This window comes from Pongo abelii, chromosome 20 (genome assembly GCF_028885655.2).
Source record: "Pongo abelii isolate AG06213 chromosome 20, NHGRI_mPonAbe1-v2.0_pri, whole genome shotgun sequence".
Taxonomy (NCBI): domain Eukaryota; kingdom Metazoa; phylum Chordata; class Mammalia; order Primates; family Hominidae; genus Pongo; species Pongo abelii.
This window is the reverse complement of record NC_072005.2, coordinates 17,971,228-17,991,029: the sequence shown is the minus strand read 5'-3', so window position 1 is coordinate 17,991,029 and position 19,802 is coordinate 17,971,228. Positions and strand designations below refer to the sequence as shown.

Sequence of the window (19,802 nt, the reverse complement as noted above, 5' to 3'; positions counted from 1 at the left end):
GAGGCAGGAGAATGGCATGAACCCGGGAGGCGGAGCTTGCAGTGAGCCAAGATGGCACCACTGCACTCCAGCCTGGGTGACCAGAGTGAGACTCTGTCTCAAAAAAAAAAAAAAAAAAAAAAGAGTGGCTAAGACACCACATACCCCAATCAACCAATCAAGTCAATTTGGCCTGCCCCACTCAGCAGAAGCCCTGTCCAGCCTCCCATCACCTTCTCCTCCTGCTACCTCCACTCCTGCCCTTCCCACAGAACTTTTGCCTCACAGCAGCCACAAAGAAAACTGCAAATGCCATCAGGACCACATTATGTGTTTTGTTTTTATTTTTGTTTTTTTTGAGGCAGGGTCTGGCTCTGTCACCCAGGCTGAAGTGCAGTGGTACAATCATGGCTCACAGCAGCCTCCATCTCCTGGGTTCAAGCCATCCTCCTGCCTCAGCCTCCTAAGTAGCTGGGACTACAGGCACATGCCACCATGCCTGGCTAATTTTTGCATTTTTAGTAGAGACAGGGGTTTCTCCATGTTGCCCAGGCTGGTCTTGAACTTTTGGCCTCAAGTGATCCTCCCACCTCAGCTTCCCAAAATGCTGGGATTAAAGGCTTGAGCCCCCGCACCCAGGCATAAGGTTCATGTAGTCATTTGTGTGTCAGGCCCCTGAGACCTCGCCCTGCCATCTCCCCTCCTACTTCCTTTCCACATTGCCCAAGCCCTGCAGCCACGCCAGCCTCCTCACTCTTCCTTAAACATGCCATGCCTGTCAACTTAGGGCCTTTACACTGGCTGAGCCACTTGCCCGGGTCTCTGACCCTCAGACATCCCCATGGCCAGCCCCTTTCTATTAAGGTCTCAGCTCAGGGAGGTCGGGCCCTCCCCAGAGAAAGTGGCTGATCTCTCACACTCCTATCTTATTCCCTTCCCAGCACTTTTTTTTTTTTTTTTTTTTTTTGAAACAGAGTTTTCACTCTTATTGACCAGGCTGGAGTGTAGCAGCACAGTCTCGGCTCACTGCAACCTCCACCTCCCAGGTTCAAGCGATTCTCCTGACTCAGCCTCCTGAGTAGCTGGGATTACAGGCACCCACCACCACACTCAACTAATTTTGTATTTTTAGTAGAGATGAGGTTTCACCATGTTGCCCAGGCTGGTCTCGAACTCCTGACCTCCAGTGATCCGCCCACTTCAGCCTCCCAAAGTGCTGGGAGTACAGGCATGAGCCACCGCACCTGGCCCCCTTCCCAGCACTTTTCACCTCAGAAAAAAAAGTTTTTGTTTGTATTTAACATCTCTCTCGTCACGCAACCCAGATGTACATTGCATGAACGTGGCTGGGGTTTTATCTGTGTGGGTTGCTGCTGGTGCTTGGCACACAGAAGGCACTCAATAAATATTTGTGGAATGAATGAATGAGCTAGTGTGTGAATGAATGATATACATCCCTCTATCCAATTAGCCCCATAATCAAGGTGGATGACTCTATTCTACATGCCCCGAGTGTGAAGAGATGTCCACCGAGGAGGAGGCTCCCAATGTCCCCACATTGGTGACCCCTACTCTACTCACCCCATGGGGGTCCCGTTACTGGCTAGCTTGGAGAGTTTCGCCATCGCCTTCGAGTAGGTCTCCTCGATGGTGGCCCTGGGGAGGAGAATTAGGTAAAGATGGAGAAACTGCCTGGGTCCAGTGGCTCACGCCTGTAATCCCAGTACTTCAGGAGGCCGAGGCGGATGGATCACCTGAGGTCAGGAGTTCAAGACCAGCCTGGCCAACTTGGTGAAACCCTGTCTCTACTAAAAATACAAAAATTAGCCAGGCGTGGTGGTGCATGCCTGTAATTCCCAGCTACTCGGGAAGTTGAGGCACGAAAATCGCTTGAACCTAGGAGGTGGAGGTTGTGGTGAGCTGAGATCGTGCCACTGCACTCCAGCTTGGGTGACAAAGCAAGACTCCATCTCAAAAAAAAAAAAAAAGAGATGAAGAAGCTTTCAGACACCCTTGAGAGAGGTACTGCTTCTCTGAGCCTCAGTTTCCCCATCTCAAACACCTTAGCAGTAGCTTTCCATGATGGGGGGATGACACAACCCTCTGAGGGATGTTTTGAAAATTCATAGAAGATTTTTTCTTACGTAATATATTTTATTAACAACAGTAGTAGGCCGGGCATGGTGACTCATGCCTGTAATCCCAGGACTTTGGGAGGCCAAGGCAGGAGGATCACTGGAAGCCAGGGGTTCGAGACCACCCTGGGAAATATGAGATTCCTTCTCTACAAAAAATTTTTTTTTAAACTTAGATAGGTGTGGTGGTGCATGCCTGTAGTCCCAGCTACTCAGGATCCTGAGGTGGGGGGATCACTTGGGCCCGGTAGGTCGAGGCTGCAGTGAGCTGTGATCAGATCACCCTGGGCAACAAAGTGAGACTCCGTCTCCAAAAAAAAAAAAAAAAAAAAAAAAAAGGCAGGGTGCAGTGGCTTACACCTGTAATTCCACCACTTTTGGAGGCTGAGGCAGACAGATCGCCTGAGGTCAGGAGTTTGAGACCCGCCTGGCCAACACAGTGAAACCTCGTGTCTACTAAAAATATAAAAATTAGCCAGACGTGGTGGCAGGCACCTGTAGTCTCAGCTACTTGGGAGGCTGAGGCAGGAGAATCGCTGGAACCCGGGAGGCAGAGGTTACAGTGAGCCGAGACTGCACCATTGCACTCCAGCCTGGGCAACAAGAGCAAAATTCTGTTTAAAAAAAAAAAAGCCATACGTGGTGGTACATGCCTATAGTCCCAGCTACTCGGGAGCTGAGGTAGGAGGATCTCTTGAACTCAGGAGTTTGAGGCTGCAGTGAGCTATGATTGGGTCACTGCACTCTAGCCTGGGCAACAAAGCGAGATCTTGTCTCCAAAAAAAAAAATTCCCACCGTGAGTAGGTTAAATCATACTCTTTTTGAGGAGGGGAGCTTTCAAAATCAGGTGATTGTTGTTTAAAAGGAGATATGGGCCTGACCGGGTTAAGAATCGGTCATTTCCAGGATTTTCAAGCCCCTCTGGTTCCTCGAATCCCCAGGGTTCTAGCCCCTGACCATGCAGGGCATAGCCATGAGGTGGGCGTGACTACAGGATGGTGGGCGTGGCCTCTGGTGGATGGGGCTTGGGGACCTCACCTCTCCCGGATGAAGTCCGCCAGCTCCTTGGTGGAGATGGGCCCCTGCTTCACGCTGTGGTACAGGACCTCAAAGCCATGATTTTTCTCGCCCTGCAGGGGATGGGAGTAGAGATTGAGAAAGGATGGAGAGGACATCATAGTTGCTTAGCAACGGGGGCGTGGCCAAGGAGCAGAAGTCCATCCCCTTGGCCGTAGGGACTCGATCAGGCCTAAGCGAATCAGCTTGCCGCATTTCCCCTGGGCCATAGGGATTGTCTATGGACCTTAAATTTGTCCAATCAGAGAGAAGCCTGGGATTTTCTTTTTGTCCTGTAGTTGCTGGGGAGGAATCTCATTTGTTCTGTGTCTTTGTCTCCTTCTGTCTTTGTGTCTCTGTCTTTCTCTCTGTTTTTCTGAGTCTCTCTGCCTGTTTCTGTCTCAGTCTCCTCCCCTTTTCTCTTTGTGTCTTTCCATAAATGAGGAATTATGTGGCCACAGGGGATACTGGAAGTCAAATGGAAACCACGAACCTTAGAAAGAAGCTGAACCAGAGGGCTTTTGTATTTAAAAAAAAAAAAAAAAAAAAAAAAAAAAAAAAGTGTGTTGAGCTGGGCGCGGTGGCTCACGCCTGTAATCCCAGCACTTTGAGAAGCCAAGGTGGGTGGTTCACTTGAGGTCAGGAGTTCGAGACCAGCCTAGCCAACATGGCAAAACCCCGTCTCTACTAAAAATACAAAAATTAGCCGGGCGTGGTGGCGCGTGCCTGTAATCCCAGCTACTTGGGAGACTGAGGCAGGAGGATTGCTTGAGCCCAGGAGGCAGAGGTTGCAGTGAGCTGAGATCCTGCCACTGCACTCCAGCCTGGGTATCAGAGCAAGACTGTCTCAAAATGAATGAATGAATGAATGAATGAATGAGTGAATGAATGAAATAAAAATAAAAATAAATTGGAGTGGGTCACGCCTGTAATCCTAGCATCTTGGGAGGCTGAGGTGGGCGGATCATGAGGTCAGGAGTTTGAGATCAGCCTGGCCAACATGGTGAAACCCTGTCTCTACTAAAAATACAAAAATTAGCCAGGCATGGTGGCACACCCCTGTAATCCCAGCTACTTGGGAGGCCGAGGCAGAAGAATTGCTTGAACGCGGGAGGCAGAGGTTGCAGTGAGCCGAGATCGCACCATTGCACTCCAGCTCTGGGCGACAAAGGAAGACTCTGTCTCGGGGCAGGGGGGAAGTGTGTGTATATATATATATATATATATATATATACACACATATATATATATATATATACACACACATATATATATATATATATACACACATATATATATACACACACATATATATATATACACACACATATATATATACACACACATATATATATACACGTATATATATATATATACACGTATACATATATATACACGTATACATATATACACGTATATATATACACGTATATATGTGTGTGTATATATATATACGTATATATGTGTGTGTGTATATATATACGTGTGTATATGTGTGTGTGTGTATATATATACGTGTGTATATATATGTGTGTGTATATATATATACGTGTATATATATATAGTGTGTGTGTATATATATATATATGCATATATATATATAGAAAAGAAGTCAAATTGTCTCGCTTTGCAACATGAACTTATGTATAGGAAGGCCTAAACACACCACCAAAAAACTCCTAAAACTGATAAACAAATTCAGTTAAGTTGCAAAATACAAATATCAACATGTGAAAATCAGTAGCGTTTCTATACAGCATTAATAAAATAGCTGAAAATAAATCAAGAAAGTGATCCCATTTACAATAGTTACAAAAAAAAAGTGTGTTAAATCGGGTTGCTGCATCAAACCAACCCTGAAAGCCACATTCCCCCATAATCATTCGATCTTATAAGCCAATACAGTCCCCGTTGCTTAAGTCACTGTAGTTGTGTTTGCTGTTCTTGTCAACATGGAAATTCCCCCTATGAGAACCCAAATTAGGGTCCAGGTTTGAGTTCTCTCCCAGGACCCAGCAAAGCCCAGCACAGAATGAGAGACAGAAAGGGCATTTGAGTTTGTTGAATAAGTAAACACATGATTCTGCTGTTACCTGCTAGTGCCAGTGGGAACTGAGCATTTCTACCCTGGTGCCTGAGAATGCCTTGCACAAAATCTCTTTACTCCAATTTCTGGGGTTGTCATGGTGGGGGAGGCCAGGGCTGCACTGTGTGACCCAGGCAAGTCACTGCCCCTCTCTGAGCTTTTAGCAGCTCCTCATTAAGATGGAGCAGGGAGGTTAGGCGCGGTGGCTCACGCCTGTAATCCCAGCACTTTGGGAGGCTGAGGCAGGCAGATCACTTGAGGTCTTGAGTTCGAGACCAGCCTGGCCAACATGGTGAAACCCCGTCTTTACTAAAAATGCAAAATTAGCTAAGCACGGTGGCAGGTGCCTGTAATTCCAGCTACTCAGGAGGCTGAGGCAGGAGAATCACTTGAACCCGGGAGGCGGAGGTTGCAATAAGCCAAAATCATGTCACTACACTACAGCCTGGGAGACATCTGCCTCTTACATGGGGATGATACAAGCAGCAAGATAATCCATGTCAATGCTTCCCAAAGCCTCAAAGTCCACTCTAGTTTTTGCTAATTTGTAACATTAGTTATTAATAGTTAGCATTTGTTTTAAATTTGCTTCCGTTTCTTCCCCAAAGACATTTATGTAAAAGGGCAACTTTTTCTGCTACTCTCAATGGAAAATTGGGACCCTCTGCCGCATGAAAGGAGTAGGAGAAAATGAGGCAACAACTATATCTTAATGCCAGCCAGATTCTGTCACCTGGGAAGGGCATCATGCCTGAACACTGCTAAGCTGTCCATTAAAAATGGTAATCAGGTCGGGCGCGGTGGCTCACGCCTGTAGTCCCAGCACTTTGGGAAGCCGAGGCAGGCAGATTATCTGAGGTCAGGAGTTCGAGACCAGACTGGCCAACATGGTGAAACCCCGTCTCTACTAAAAATACAAAAATTAGCCAGGCGTGGTGGAACATGCCTATAACCCCAGCTACTCGGAGGTTGAGGCAGGAGAATCACTTGAACCTGGGAGGCAGAGGTTGTAGTGAGCTGAGATCGTGCCATTGCACTCCAGCCTGGGTGACATAGCAAGACTCTGGCCTCCGATGCAAAAAAAAAAAGATGGCAAAACAGGAGACACAACATATTTCAGGATGAGGCAGGAATGCCTCAAATAATGGCTAATATTTAATGCCGATGTAGAGGTGTTGGCAAATGCAGTAAGATAAGAAAAATAATTGAGACCAGATTATATGACCATCTACAGAAAACAAAAAATAATAAACAACATGAATAGAACTGAGGAAGAGGCTACAAGCAAGACCAATATAGATTAAACATGAGGATTTTTTTTTTTTAAAGGCATGTGCCACCACACCTGGCTGATTTTTGTATTTTTAGTATAGACAGGGTTTCACCATGTTGGTCAAGCTGGTCTTGAACTCCTGACCTCAACTGATCTGCCTCCCTCGGCCTCCCAAAGTACCGGGATTACAGGCGTGAACCACCACACCCAGCCTCATACACACCTTCTGATCCCGCTTCTCTCCACCCCTTGGAGACCTGGTCCTCTGTGCCCGCTGTTGGGATTGGACACCTTTAGATTTGGACTTAAAACTCACCATTACAACTTTAAAATCAATGACTAGATGGGTGTGGTGTCTCACGCCTGTAATCCCAGCACTTCGGGAGGCTGAGGCGGGCAAATCACTCGAGGTCAAGAGTTCAAGACCAGACTGGCCAACATGGTGAAACCCCATCTCTACTAAAAATACAAAAATTAGCCAGACGTGGCAGTGGGCGCCTGTAGTCCCAAGTACTCAGGAGGCTGAGGCAGGAGAATCGCTTGAAGCAGGGAGGCAGAGGTTGCAGTGAGCTGAGATATCGCCACTACACTCCAGCCTGGCTGACAGAGCAAGACTCTGTCTCAAAAAAAAAGGTGATCAGCTGGGGTCTGAGGGAACTGGGGACATTTTAGCACCAAATCAGGTCTTGTAATAACACTGGAAGAGAAGGCTTGTGGAGGGATCTGATGCCATTTAAGTCCCAACACACATCAGTGAAGCCATCCCTCTGGCAGCATTTGGCGGGTTTTCCATAAATGGTAGTTTCCCGTGCCCTCCTCCAACTTAGCGGGTTCACCCTCCCAGGTACCTGGAAGCTTGAATGTTAAATATACTTTTCTATGTTTGAGACAGGGTCTCGCTCTGTCTCCCCAGCTGGAGTGCAGCAGCACAATCATGGCTCACCGCAGCCTCAAATTCCTGGGCTCAAGAGATCCTCCCACCCCAGCCTCCCAAGTAGCTGGGACCACAGGCATGTGACACCATGCCTGGCTAATTTTTTTTATTTTTAGTAGAGACAGGGCCTTACTATGTTACCAAGGTTGGTCTCGAACTCCTGGACTCAAGCAATCCTCCCATCTCAGCCTCCCAAAGTGCTGGGATTACAGGCGTGAGCCACCACACTTGGCCAGAAGCTTGAAGGTTAAAGCCAGAAGTCACTGCTAGATAACGTTTCCTGCTGCACCAATGGAGAAACCGAAGCCAAGACTGGGGCAGACCCAGGTCAGACTCAAGCCCAAATCTCCCAATGGTCACACTTCATTCTAGAATCATCAATGGGTCCCTATTGCCCACCAGATGCTGAAGTCCAAGTCCATGGCCTGGAATTGCTGCTCCAGCCTCATCTCCTAGCTTCTTCCTAGCCTCACCCACAAAACAGCAAATAGCAAAGACAGGCAGTGCCTTTCCACCATCACATTTTGTCCAGGCTATTCCCGCCATCAGCTCTCCAGCTTGCATCTCCTTCCACCCATCCACATCCTTCCACTTCCCAAGGATCATTGCCACCTGCTCTAGAAACTTCCCTAACCCTGCTCAACCCCCTCCCCCACTTCACTGTTGCTCCCTCCAGCTCGCCAGGAATATATTTTCTCTTTTTTTTTTTTTTAAGACGGAGTCTCACTCTGTTACCCAGGTTGGAGTGCAGTGATGCGATCTTGGCTCACTAGCTCTGCCTCCAGGGTTCACGCCATTCTCCTGCCTCAGCCTCCTGAATAGCTGAGACTACAGGTGCCCACCACCACGCCCGGCTAATTTTTTGTGTTTTTAGTAGAGACGGGGTTTCACCGTGTTAGCCAGGATGGTCTCGATCTCCTGACCTTGTGATCCGCCTGCCTCGGCCTCCCAAAGTGCTGGTATTACAGGTGTGAGCCACCACACCTGGCTTTTTTTTTTTTTTTTTTTTTTTTTTTTTTTGAGACAGGGTCTCGCTCTGTTGCCCAGGCTGGAGTCCAGTGGTATGATCTTGGCTCACTAAAACCTCTGCCTCCCAGGCTCAAGCGATCCTCCCACCTCAGCCTCCGAAGTAGCTGGGACCACAGGTGCGTGCCACCACACCCAGCTAATTTTTTGTATTTTTAGTAGAGACGGGGTCTTGCTATGTTGCCCAGGCTGGTCTCAAAGTCCTGGGCTCAGACGATCCGCCATCTCAGCCTCTCAAAGTGTTTGGATTACAGACGTGAGCTACCGCGCTCCGCCTATATTTTCTCTCTTCTTGTGTTTGGAATTGTACTTTCAAAGTTCAAGTGTCCAATCTCCTTATACGCACAGGGTCACTTTGGGTTGGTGACTTCGCCTCTCTGGCCTCAGTTTCCTTCCTTGTGTGACAAGTGGGGACAACAACAACACCCAACTCCCAAGGGTCTTGCTGGGATGAGGCTGGCACAGTGCTGGCCCCAGGAGATCCTCGGGTGAGGCTGCACCAGGCACCACCGCCCAGGCCAGCATCTGGGTCTGACTCAGAGCCAACTGCTGGCCCGTTTCCCAGACCTGGCAAACCCCCAGTGGCGTCTGCCTCCCTTGGACTGGGCTGGCAGCCGAGGGTCCTCAGAGGGGCTGTCTCAGGTCTGTTTCTCCCACCAGAACTTCTAGACTTCAGACTTGCCTCTGTGCCAGCCAAAGTGTGGTCTTATTATTATTATTATTTTTTGGACGGAGTCTCACTCCGTCACGCAGGCTGGAGTGCAGTGGCACGATCTCACTGCAACTTCCACCTCCCGGGTTCAAGCGATTCTCCTGCCTTAGCCTCTCGAGTAGCTGGGACTACAGGCTCACGCTACTATGCCCGGCTAATTTTTGTATTTTTAGTAGAGATGGGGTTTTGCCATGTTGGCCAAGCTGTTCTCCAACTCCTGACCTCAGGTGATCCGCCTCCCTTGGCCTCCCAAAATGCTGGGATTACAGGCATGAGCCACTGCGCCCGGCCAAGAGTGTGGTCTTTGTAACAGACCTTGTTTATGTCCCTCTCCTGCTCACACTTCCCCCATGGCTCCCTAGTACACTTTATGCTTCGGCCCTGCCCTGGCGCAATGAGACTGGGGCATCCCTGTCTGGCTTAATCTCCCCTGATGAGAGCCTCCTTTGAGCCATCAGGGCCCCAGCATCACCCAGCAAAGAACCAGGCTTCTGTGGCGGCTTCAATACTAGCAACTGATGACAGATGTCACAGGAGGCCTCCCTGAGTCTGGGGCTGTGTGGGGTGCATGGGGTGGGAGTGGCGGTGCAGGAATTTCATCCCCTTTTCCCAGATGGGGAAACAGAGGTTCAGGCAGGCAAAGTCATTTGCTCAAGGGCTTCCAGCAGAGTCAATTCGAATCCTGAACTCAAAGCTCTTAACCATTCTCTACCAGGATATCTTTGGGTGGGGTGGGGAAGTCGGGGGCGGTTTCTATTTTCTCTTTGCTGATCTGAATTTTCTGCAGCGAGCCTGCACGCCTCACGCAATTAAAAAGGATTTAAAATAAATGTAGGTGCCACTGTCGGGGTTCCAAAATGCAGGTGACTTTTGATCCTCAAACGGTCACCTCCATTACACAGCAGTACTAACAGGAGCTCAGAAAGGGGTAGCCCCTCACTGGGGTCACACAGCCTTTCAGGGGCAAATCGGGGAGTCTGACCTTTGGAGAGAGGGCGGAGGACACACCCCTGCAGGTGGCAAGGGAGTGCGGCCTCTTTAAGAAAGCAAGTGCTTTCAAGAGGAGCCCCAGCTGGGGAGGGAGCAAGGGCAGGAGTGGGGCTTGTTGCCAGGGGCAACCAGTCGCCTAGCAACAGGCTTCCTAACTGCAAGCTCAGGGCTTGCAACTGGGGAAGGGGCTTTCTGACCTGGTCCTTCCCTGACTCCTGGGCCCTCCGCTGTTCACCCATCCTCTGTGGCACCCTGTTAGCTTGGCTCTGCAGGAGGAGTCCCTGTTCCCTGAACTTGCCACTCAATGTCACATCTCTGGTCTTTTGCCCAGGCTTTCTCACAGCAAACACGATTCTGTGTCCTGGTTCCCACTCTAGGACCCCCAAGGCTGGGTTCAGCCCTGGTCCTGCAGGGCTGAAGGTGTCTAAGCTGGCTCTGGGTCCCCCAGACTGGGGACTCCTCCCTTGGGGCTGGGGCTGGGGCTGGGATGGATTCTCTTGGAGGCCCCAGCATCTTCTTGGGCTGGCAGGGGATGAGGTCACAGTGGCAGGGAGAGAGGAAATGAATGAATGGAAACAACTCTGTCTCACTCAGCAGCCCTTGGGCTACAGTAGGTGATCTCCAGCCTGGACAGTGGAGGGGTGCACAGGCCATGAGAGGCCAGGTCAGGAAAACCCCCCAATTCTCCAAGATGGGAAGGGGGTGGAAATTCCCTGGCTGGAATGACCCTGGGTCCTGGAAGTTCAGTTTGGCCCTGGGTTTGAGCACTGACTCTGCACTTTTTCATGGGGCAACTTCAGGTTGCCTAGACGCTCCCACTCTGGGCCTTGGTCTCCCTATGACACAAGCTATGATTTGCCCAAGGTTGTAAGGGCTGTGAGGTCTGGGGTGGGTGTGGATTCAAACCCAGCCTGACTCTTCCCACTTTAACTTCCATCCCTTGCAGACCCTCTACCTGTCCAAGGCTGTACCCACAACCCACCCAGTCCCCCCATCTCCATAAAAGTCCCCACAGCCCTGACAGCATCCCCCACCAAAATAAGAGTGGGTCTTACCCAAAAATGCTCCCCAAAATACGACATCCTGATGGTCTCTGTGGAGACCCCTGCAGGCCCCGTCCAGTGCCTGTCTGAAGAGAGAGGCAAGTTTGAGCTACAGAGTCATTGCCAGTGTGGGCTTGGTGGGGGGAAAGTCCCTCCCTGTAGAGGAAGGAGAGAAAGGATGAAGGAGGAACTGAAAGCTCCAATGCTAAGAGCGTGCCAGGACCCCTGAGATAATTCAGCCCCAGTGCTGGTCCCAAGTAGCTCCAGTAGAGGGGGACAGAACAAGACACAGATGCCCCCAATTCCACAGAGTCAGAACTGGACTAGGTGGAGGAACAAGAGCTGAGGGAGTCTAGATTGGAGGAGGGGGCATGGAATGTGGGGTTTTTAGGTATGTATAAGAGTTCATAGCAGTGGGTAGGAGCAGTGCTGGATGACCCCTAACCTTGACAGGAAAGCTCTGATCCACTTCACAGATGGGAAAACTGAGCCCTCCCCTCCCCCAGAGGAGAAGTCACTTGCCAAGATCACACAGCTAGGAAGGGACAGTAGATTTGCACTCTGGACTGGCTGAGCCCAGACCTGAGCTCTCAGCTCCACTCCAGGCGGCTCCTGCAGGAAAAGGGTTTGAAGAGAAATAGATGCAGGGGCTGTGATCAGCCACATGGGGGTTGGGGGTCCCTGAAGTGTCCCTGAGGGTCCCTTGGGGTCTTCTGAATTCCTCTAGGACAGTCCCCACCTTATGTACCCTCCTGGGAGTCAGAGCTCACTCCTCACTGTGATGACCCAGCTGGCATTGCTGCCCCCACGAGTCCCAACCCTGCCCTCAAAAGCCAATGTTCACCTGGTGTCTGAGTTACTGTCCAGCTCCGTGCCTCAGTTTCCCCATCTGCAAAATAAGAAGGAATGCTTAGAAGGGATCTTGCCGGGGAGCCCCAGGTGTCTCTGCACAAGAGGCTGGGTCAGGCCGCCCGGCAGGGGACGGACAGGCAGTGTCCTTGGCATGTTCTAGAGGCCAGGCTTGTCACTGGAGCCTGCAGGCCTCATGCATAATTCATGACCCCACAGGCAGCTCGGTAGCAGCTGGGAGCCTGGTAGGCACAGTGGCAGGAGTGACAGGGACCCGTGACCACAAGATGGGGAAACTCCTGGGGCCTCCCTGGGAAAGGACTGAGCAAGACCTTGGGCAAGGCTGCCCCTCTCTGTGCCTCAGTTTACCTAATCTTGAAAGTTAGTTTAGGCTAGGAGTGGTGGCTCACGCCTGTAATCCCAGCACTTTGGGGGACCGAGGCGGGCAGATCACTTGAGGTCAGGAGTTTGAGACCAGCCTGGCCAAAGTGGTAAAACCCTGTCTCTACTAAAAATACAAAAATTAGCCAGGTGTGGTGGCAGGCACCTGTAATCCCAGCTACTTGGGAGGCTGAGACAGGAGAATCGCTTGAACCTGGGAGGCAGAGGTTGCAGTGAGCTGAGATGGCCCCACTGCACTCCAGCCTGGGTGACAGAGAAAGACCCTGTCTCAAAAAAAAAGAAAGAAAGAAAGTTAGTTTAATTGGACCCATTATCGTTGAGCCTCCAATCCTGGGACTTTTGTGAGTCACCCAAGACCTCCCACTTGCTCACCCAGACTAGAACAATGTCAGGGTCCCTGAGTTGATTCAGCCCCGGGCCTGGCCCTGCAGGAGTCCCCAGTCTAGAGAGACAGAGCTGGACACAGATATCCCCATCCTGCATGGTCAGGGTTGGGCCAGATGGAGGGACAAGGTCCAAAAGATCCTAGACTAAAGGAGGGCTCATGGGAGTTAGGGTTTTAAAGCATGAATAGGAGTTCACTGGGCAAGGAATTATTTGTTTCAACAAACATTCCCAACCCTGCACTGGTTAATGACAGGGCCCCTGAAAAACTTCAGTCCCCACCACAGCCCCTTAGGAAACCTAGTTTGGTGGCAGGGGTAGGGTGGTGAGCATGCTACACTGACATCCCTAGGGGAAAAGCCCTAAATTTCCATATCATTTCTTAGCTCCTGTCCATGACCAGAACCCTAAGCATCTCCAAATCTCTTAGAGCTGTGCCGACTGGCATGGGAACCACTAGCCCCAGGTGGTGACTTAATTTTTTTTTTTTTTTCCGGAGACAGGGTCTCGCTCTGTTGCCCAGGCTGGAGTGCAGTGGTGCGATCATAGCTCACTGCAGCCTCAACCTCCCAGGCTCAAGGGAGCCTTGAATAGCAGCCTCCCGAGTAGCTGAGACTACAGGCTCACGCCTGAATAATTTTTGTATTAAGTTTTTTTAATTTTTTTTGGAGACAGGGTCTTGCTCTGTCACCCAGGCTGGAGTGTGCAGTGGCACGATCACAGCTCACGGCAGCCTCGACTTCCCAGGCTCAAGTGATCCTCCCGTCTCAGCCACCCGAGTAGCTGGGACTACATGCCCAACTAATTAAAAATAAAAATTTTTTTTTTTTTTGTAGAGACTAGGTCTCACTAGTGTGGCCCAGGCCAGTCTCGAACTCCTGAGCTCAAGCCATCCTCCTGCCTGGGACCCCCAAAGTGCTGGGATTATAGCCATGAGCCACAACCCCTGGCCTTAATTGTTGTATTAATTTTTGTATTAATGTTAAATCAAGTAAAATTAAATACAATTGGCTGGGCACAGTGGTTCACGCCTGTAATCCCAGCACTTTGGGAGGCTGAGGTGGGTGGATCACTTGAGGTCAGGAGCTCGAGACCAGCCTGGCCAACATGGTGAAACCCCATCTCTACCAAAAAATACAAAAATCAGCAGGGCGTGTTGGTACAAACCTGTAGTCCCAGCTACTTGGGAGGATGAGGCAGGAGAATCGCTTGAACCTGGGAGGCGGAGGTTGTAGTGAGCCAAGATTGCCCCACTGCACTCCAACCTGGTTGAAAGAGTGAGATTCTGTCTTAAAAAAATAATAATTAAATAAATAAATATATACATACATACATACAATTATATGCCCAGCTCCTCAGCTGTGCCAGCCTCTCTTCCAAGGCTCAGTAGCCACATGGGGGCTGGTGGCTGCTGTATTGGATGGCACAGATGAGAAAGTCCTACGGCCAACATTGTTCTAGAAGATCCCAAGAACCAAGGAGCCCAAGTTCCCCAGAAACCAAGAATCTCACTACTGTTTTTACAGTTTCAATTAGATTGCCTCACGCCACCTCTGGCAGACAGATACACACGGAGCACCAGTATGTGTGCGACCCTGTACCGAACTATTCACACACATCTGCTCATCCAATCTTCATGCCATGCCCTCAGAGGCAACCCCAACTTTATGAAGGAAACCGAGGCACAGAGAGATCAGTCATTGGTCCCGGCTGACTGTGATTTTGCCCCTGGTCTGTCTGCCAATGACCTCCTGTTTGAAACCATCACGCGTGGCTCTCTGGGTTTCCAAGCCCCCCCTGCCGCCCCCCCATCCCAAACCACCACTCACAGCTGGAATGGGGGACGGGGGGCAGGGCAACGGGTGGCCCCATGAAGGCTTTGGCCAGCCCAGGAAGTGACACCTGCTACTTCTCCTGAAACCCAGGCTCCGGGCAGGGGGGCCTCCCCTCTGTTCCTGAGGGGGCCAGGCGAGATGATGGGTATCTACTGGCCAGGGCTCAAACTCACCGGACAGGGTAGCGAGTGGGATGGGGCCCCTGTCTGATGGGGCAGGCGCCAGGAGACAGCCACGAGGCCACTTCCGTCAGCACCAAGTTGGAGGCTTGTGTGCATGGGGGGGGGACAGGAAGCTCACCCCGCCCCGCCTACCATCCAACCGCCACCTTTCCTCCCGCCCCGATCAGCACCCGTGGGACCTCCCTGGAACCACACAGGCCATGGGTGAGTAAACAAGAGGCGCTTGAACCTGGAGCCCCCCAGCCTGAACATAGAGCTGTTCTTATCAAACAAATATTAATCATGGCAGTTGGGAAATAACTGAGCACCAACCCTGGCCCAGGCATTCAACATCTCGCCATCCCGAGGTGGGCCGATACCCACTTCACAGACTGGGCAAACTGAGGCTCAGAGAGGGAAATGCGCTCACAAAGGAGAAGACATGGCCAGGCACGGTGGCTCACGCCTGTAATCTCAGCACTTTGGGAGGCCAAGGTGGGCAGATCACAAGGTCAAGAGATCGAGACTGTCCTGGCCAACATGGTGAAACCCCGTCTCTACTAAAAATACAGAAATTAGCCGGGCGTGGTGACTCGTGCCTGTAGTCCCAGCTACTCGGGAGGCTGAGGCAGGAGAATCACTTGAACCCGGGAGGCAGAGGTTGCAGTGAGCCAGAGGTTGCAGTGAGCCGAGATCGCGCCACTGCACTCCAGCCTGGCGACAGCGAGACTCCATCTCAAAAAAAAAAAAAAGAAAGAAAGGGGAAGACATTTTTGCATTCATGAGCCCTTTCCTTCACTACAAAAGAAATTTAAAATTATATTTTAGGTGGTGGCTGATACCTGGAATCCCAGCACTTTGGGAGGCCGAGGCAGGTGGATTGCTTGAGCCCAGGAGTTCGAGAACAGCCTGGGCAACATGGTGAAACCCCATCTCTACTAAAAATACAAAAGTTAGCTGGGTGGGGTGGCATATGCCTGTAATCCCAGCTACTCAGGAGGCTGAGGCAGGAGAATCGCTTGAACCTGGGAGATGGAGGTTGCAGTGAGAGGAGATCGAGCCACTGCACTCCAGCCTGGGCGACAGAGAGAGACTCTGTCTCAAAAACAAAACAAAACAAAACTATATTTTACAACTACATTGACATAAAGACAAATATATTAATATTATACACAAAAATGTTTCCTTCAACCCAAAAGTTCATTTTTTTTCCCTTTGGATTTTAAAAGAAGTGAAAACATCAACCTAGGGACCCCTAAAAGCGCTGTGAGCCTGAGATATTGGGCATTTTGCGTCTGATGGAGAAGTCAGCCCTGCTAGAACCCAAGTCTCCCAGCCTGTACAGCACCAGCACAAAGCCCAGAGATGGCCGGAGATTTGCCCAAGGTCACACAGCACATTGCCAGCTGACTCAGAGGTCCCCATCCTGCCTTCCCGGCACCAAGTCTTGCAAACCTGGGGCTGAGACATGTGAGCAGCCCCAGAACAGATAAAACAAAGCAGGAACCACATCAGCAACAAAGGCAAGACCCGAGCTCCCATCCTGGGAATCGAGTGGTGCCTGGCTGGGTGTCCGGAGCCGCTGACGTCTTGCCTGGTGACCTTGGGCCACTCCTGACCTTCCAGGATCTGGCTTCCAGGATCCTGGGAAACAGGATCTCACATTTCTCTCTCTCTTGGACCCGTGTATGTACAGTAGGGCCAGTAGCAAGGGTTTTCTCATCCTTCCCAAGGACCAGTCACTTGGTTCAAGCAGGTACCATGCTGTTTCAATGATTCCCTATGTCATGTCTCCCCTCTTGGCCTCGCCACCTGGGCGGCGATCACTTAAGACAATCTGGCTTGATTCTCGCCACTGCACCTCAAGGCAGTATCTTATCTCAACCAGCACCACGATGGGGAAACTGAGGCACGTGCCCCAGGTCACACAATGACTCGGGCCGCCAAGTGGGAATCTGAGCCAGGGATTCTCAGGAATTTTCTGTCCTTCCCATGGGTCCCCTCCCTCTTCCTCACTTCATTTGGCAAACATCTATTGAATGCCTACTGTGTACCTAATTTTCCCAGGTGCTGGAGTCTCCTCAGGCAATGCCCTTGGTAGACTCCCCCTTCCCCTCCCTCCTCCTGGTCAGCTGTGACCCGATTTACAGAGCACTAATACTGTCATTAATATTATAATAATCATGTCTGTATTTACAGAGCTTTCTCCTCCCACAGACTCCTCTGATCTTCCCAGAAGAATTCAGCCCATTTCACAGAAGAACAAACAAAGGCACCAAGAGAAAAACACACACACAGGTAGAGGCAAATTCAAACCTGGAGGTGTCAGACTCCCAGCCCCGTGCCCACCGCTGGGAGGGCGCTCCAAGGGACAGGGGATGAGCTGGCCTGGCAACTCCCACCCCTCCTGCCCAGGACCTCGCCCGAGAACAGGTTCGCCCCTGGCGTGGGTGATGGTATGTGGGTCAGGGTGTGCCCTAGGTGGCCCCACTGGTGAGACCAGGGTGGCGATGCCCCGTCCCAGCGATTGCAGCTTGGTCCTTTGTTTTACTCCCTGCCCCCATGCCCTCAGCCCCAATATCAGAGTGTCATCATCAACCCATTTTGCAGTGCAGTAAACTGAGGCTGAGAGGATAGCAAGGCACTGTGGGAGGGTCTTCAAACCCAATGCTGTCTTGACCCCAAACCACCCACATGTTAAGCAAAAGAGTGAATCGCCATTGGACAAAATGTGGGCTGGGTGAGTTAAGAATCTGTAAAATGCAGGGTCCGAAGCTCCCAACCTCAATTTTCAGAAGAAGAAACCGAGGTTCAGAAAGGTGCTGTCACCTGCCCAAGGTCACCAGTGAAGCAGGTCCATTCGACACTGCCTCCTGGTCCCCAGTGCAGCTGGGGCAGGTGACTCGGGGGATCCAGGGCAGATGGAGGGCCCCCCCCACCCCCCAAGCCTCCTCCGCACCCCACTCACAGCCAGCCTCTGGCAAGATCCTAATTTACCTCGATTTATTTTAATCCCCAGGAACAGATGCTAGCTGTACACCCCGCCCCTCAGTAAAAGAGGGACCCCCCCCCCAAGTCCAGGCTCCAGGCCCTTCAAGGCCTGGCCTGGATAAACCGTGCCAGGCAGGAGACCCCACACTGACCTCCTCCCCAAAATTCCAACCTTGGGGTCCCCATAGAAGATGCCAGTGAAACGCCCCCCACCCCATCCTTGAGGTGGCGGACTGGAATGGGGCAGATTAGAGGAGGGGCCAGGTGACCCCCCGGCTCCTCTAGCCACCAGGCCTGGATAGGGGTTCACAGTGGAGGAAAAGGGAAGGGGTCCCTCGTCTCGGTCCCCGGTGGTCTGCAGGCCGGAGCTGGGAAGAGGGAATTTGGGGATGGTCCCCATCTCAGCCACCGCCCAGGGTTCCAGGCTGGAAGGGGAGCGGCGCCCCCATCTTTGCAGCCCCAGAACCCAGATCTAGGCTTAGAATAAAAGAATTTGGGGAGGGGTCTCGTGTCGCCGCTGCCCCCGTGCACGCTGTGTTCTAGGCCAGGAGACGGGGGATTTGGGGAGCGGTCCCCATTTCCGCCTGCGGACCCCCAATTACCACTTGGGGGGGAAGCCGGGGCGCCCACCGCGTAGCCCCAACCCCCTGCTCTCCATCCCTCGCGTTCCGCCGCGCCTTTGCCCTCCGCAGCCGCCGGGGCTGCAGGGCACGGTGCGCGTGGGAGGCTGCGCGGGCCAGGGTATCCCAGGGGGTTCCGGGGGGCAACACTCACCTCCTGAGCTCGGGCCGAGCCCCGCGCTCGCCGCCACCTGCGGCTTGGTCGCTGACACCCGAGCCCGCCCCGCCCCTCCCTCCGCGGCTGCGGCGCGGCTGCCGGCGGGCTCCGCCCCCGGGGCGTGGCCTAGAAAGTCCCCACCCCCGCCACGGCGCCAGCAGGCAGGGCGGGCTCTGATCCCGCGCGGTTCCCCATTGGGCCATTTGGGCGGCCTGCTCCGCCAGCCCAGCGCGCTGATTGGTCCAGCCTAAGACCAGGATCCTTTTTATATTCCCCCCCCCCCTTACGCCACCCGCAGTCTATTTGCATAATTTAAAGAGACAGGCGACACTCTTTCGCCCTGAGACTCAGTGGTAAGGGGTAAGGAGCGATCAACGTTTATTGAGCGCCCAGGCAGGGCTCAGTTGATGACCCCCCCACAAGCCTGTAACCTGGACATTATTGGTCTTTATTTTACAAATGGGAAATCTGAGGCTCAGAGAGGGCAAGGTCTTGCTTGGAGGCCACACAGCAAGCCTGCAGCCGGCCTAGGGCAGCCCCGGGATCCGGCCCCTTGCAGAGGAGGTCATCCCCCCCTATGCCATATGACAGTTCTTTTTTGGAGTTCGAACTCGATCGCTTGAGGTTAGGAGTTCGAGACCAGCCTGGCCAACATGGTGAAACCCTGTCTCTACTAAAAATACAAAAATTAGCTGGGCGTGGTGGCAGGCGCCTGTAATCTCAGCTACTTGGGAGGCTGAGGCAGGAGAATCACTTGAATCCGGGAGGCGGAGGTTGCAGTGAGCCAAGATCACATCACTACACTCCAGCCTGGGCGACAAGAGTGAGACGTCATCTTAAAAAACAAACAAACAAACAAAAACAAAGAAAAAGAAAAAAGAAACTTACACAACACCCGCCAGTCCCCCATCCTACCCTCTGCTTAGGGACAGGGCAGCCGGCTGATTTTCTTGCCCCTCCACCAGCCTCCCAGGCTCAGTCAGGGCAGCCCAAGAGCACAGACCAGAAGCTTGGGAGGCCCTAAGGTTCTTCTCTTCCCTTCATTACCAGCATTTCATCCTGTGGATTCAGTGCTCTCTGAAACAGTTCCAAATTGTCCATTTTCCTACACCCCATAGTGGTCCCAGCGAAGACCTAATTATCTTCAGCCTGGATGCCGCCTCGGTTT

The 19,802-nt window shown here is 51.8% G+C and overlaps 1 protein-coding gene across 8 annotated transcripts in view; it reads right to left on the bottom strand.

Annotated features, from left to right (window-relative positions):
- FCHO1 (FCH and mu domain containing endocytic adaptor 1) overlaps window positions 1–18,718 on the bottom strand; it is a 42,556-nt gene extending 23,838 nt beyond the window's left edge. For 2 of the 8 annotated variants that reach the window (XM_054538744.2, XM_054538740.2), the window contains exons 1-6: window positions 18,632–18,718; window positions 12,080–12,124; window positions 11,681–11,847; window positions 11,248–11,321; window positions 3,154–3,245; window positions 1,561–1,635 (exon numbers count right to left, since the gene is read on the bottom strand). In XM_054538744.2, coding sequence (XP_054394719.2) covers window positions 1,561–1,635; window positions 3,154–3,245; window positions 11,248–11,274 — 194 coding nt within the window. In that variant the 5' untranslated portion in view covers window positions 11,275–11,321; window positions 11,681–11,847; window positions 12,080–12,124; window positions 18,632–18,718. Of the gene's footprint in view, window positions 1–1,560; window positions 1,636–3,153; window positions 3,246–11,247; window positions 11,322–11,680; window positions 11,848–12,079; window positions 12,125–14,037; window positions 14,136–18,631 lie in introns of all 8 variants that reach the window. The other 6 variants (XM_054538745.2, XM_054538741.2, XM_054538742.2 and 3 more) reach the window with 5 other exon arrangements.
- Window positions 18,719–19,802: the final 1,084 nt, after the last annotated feature.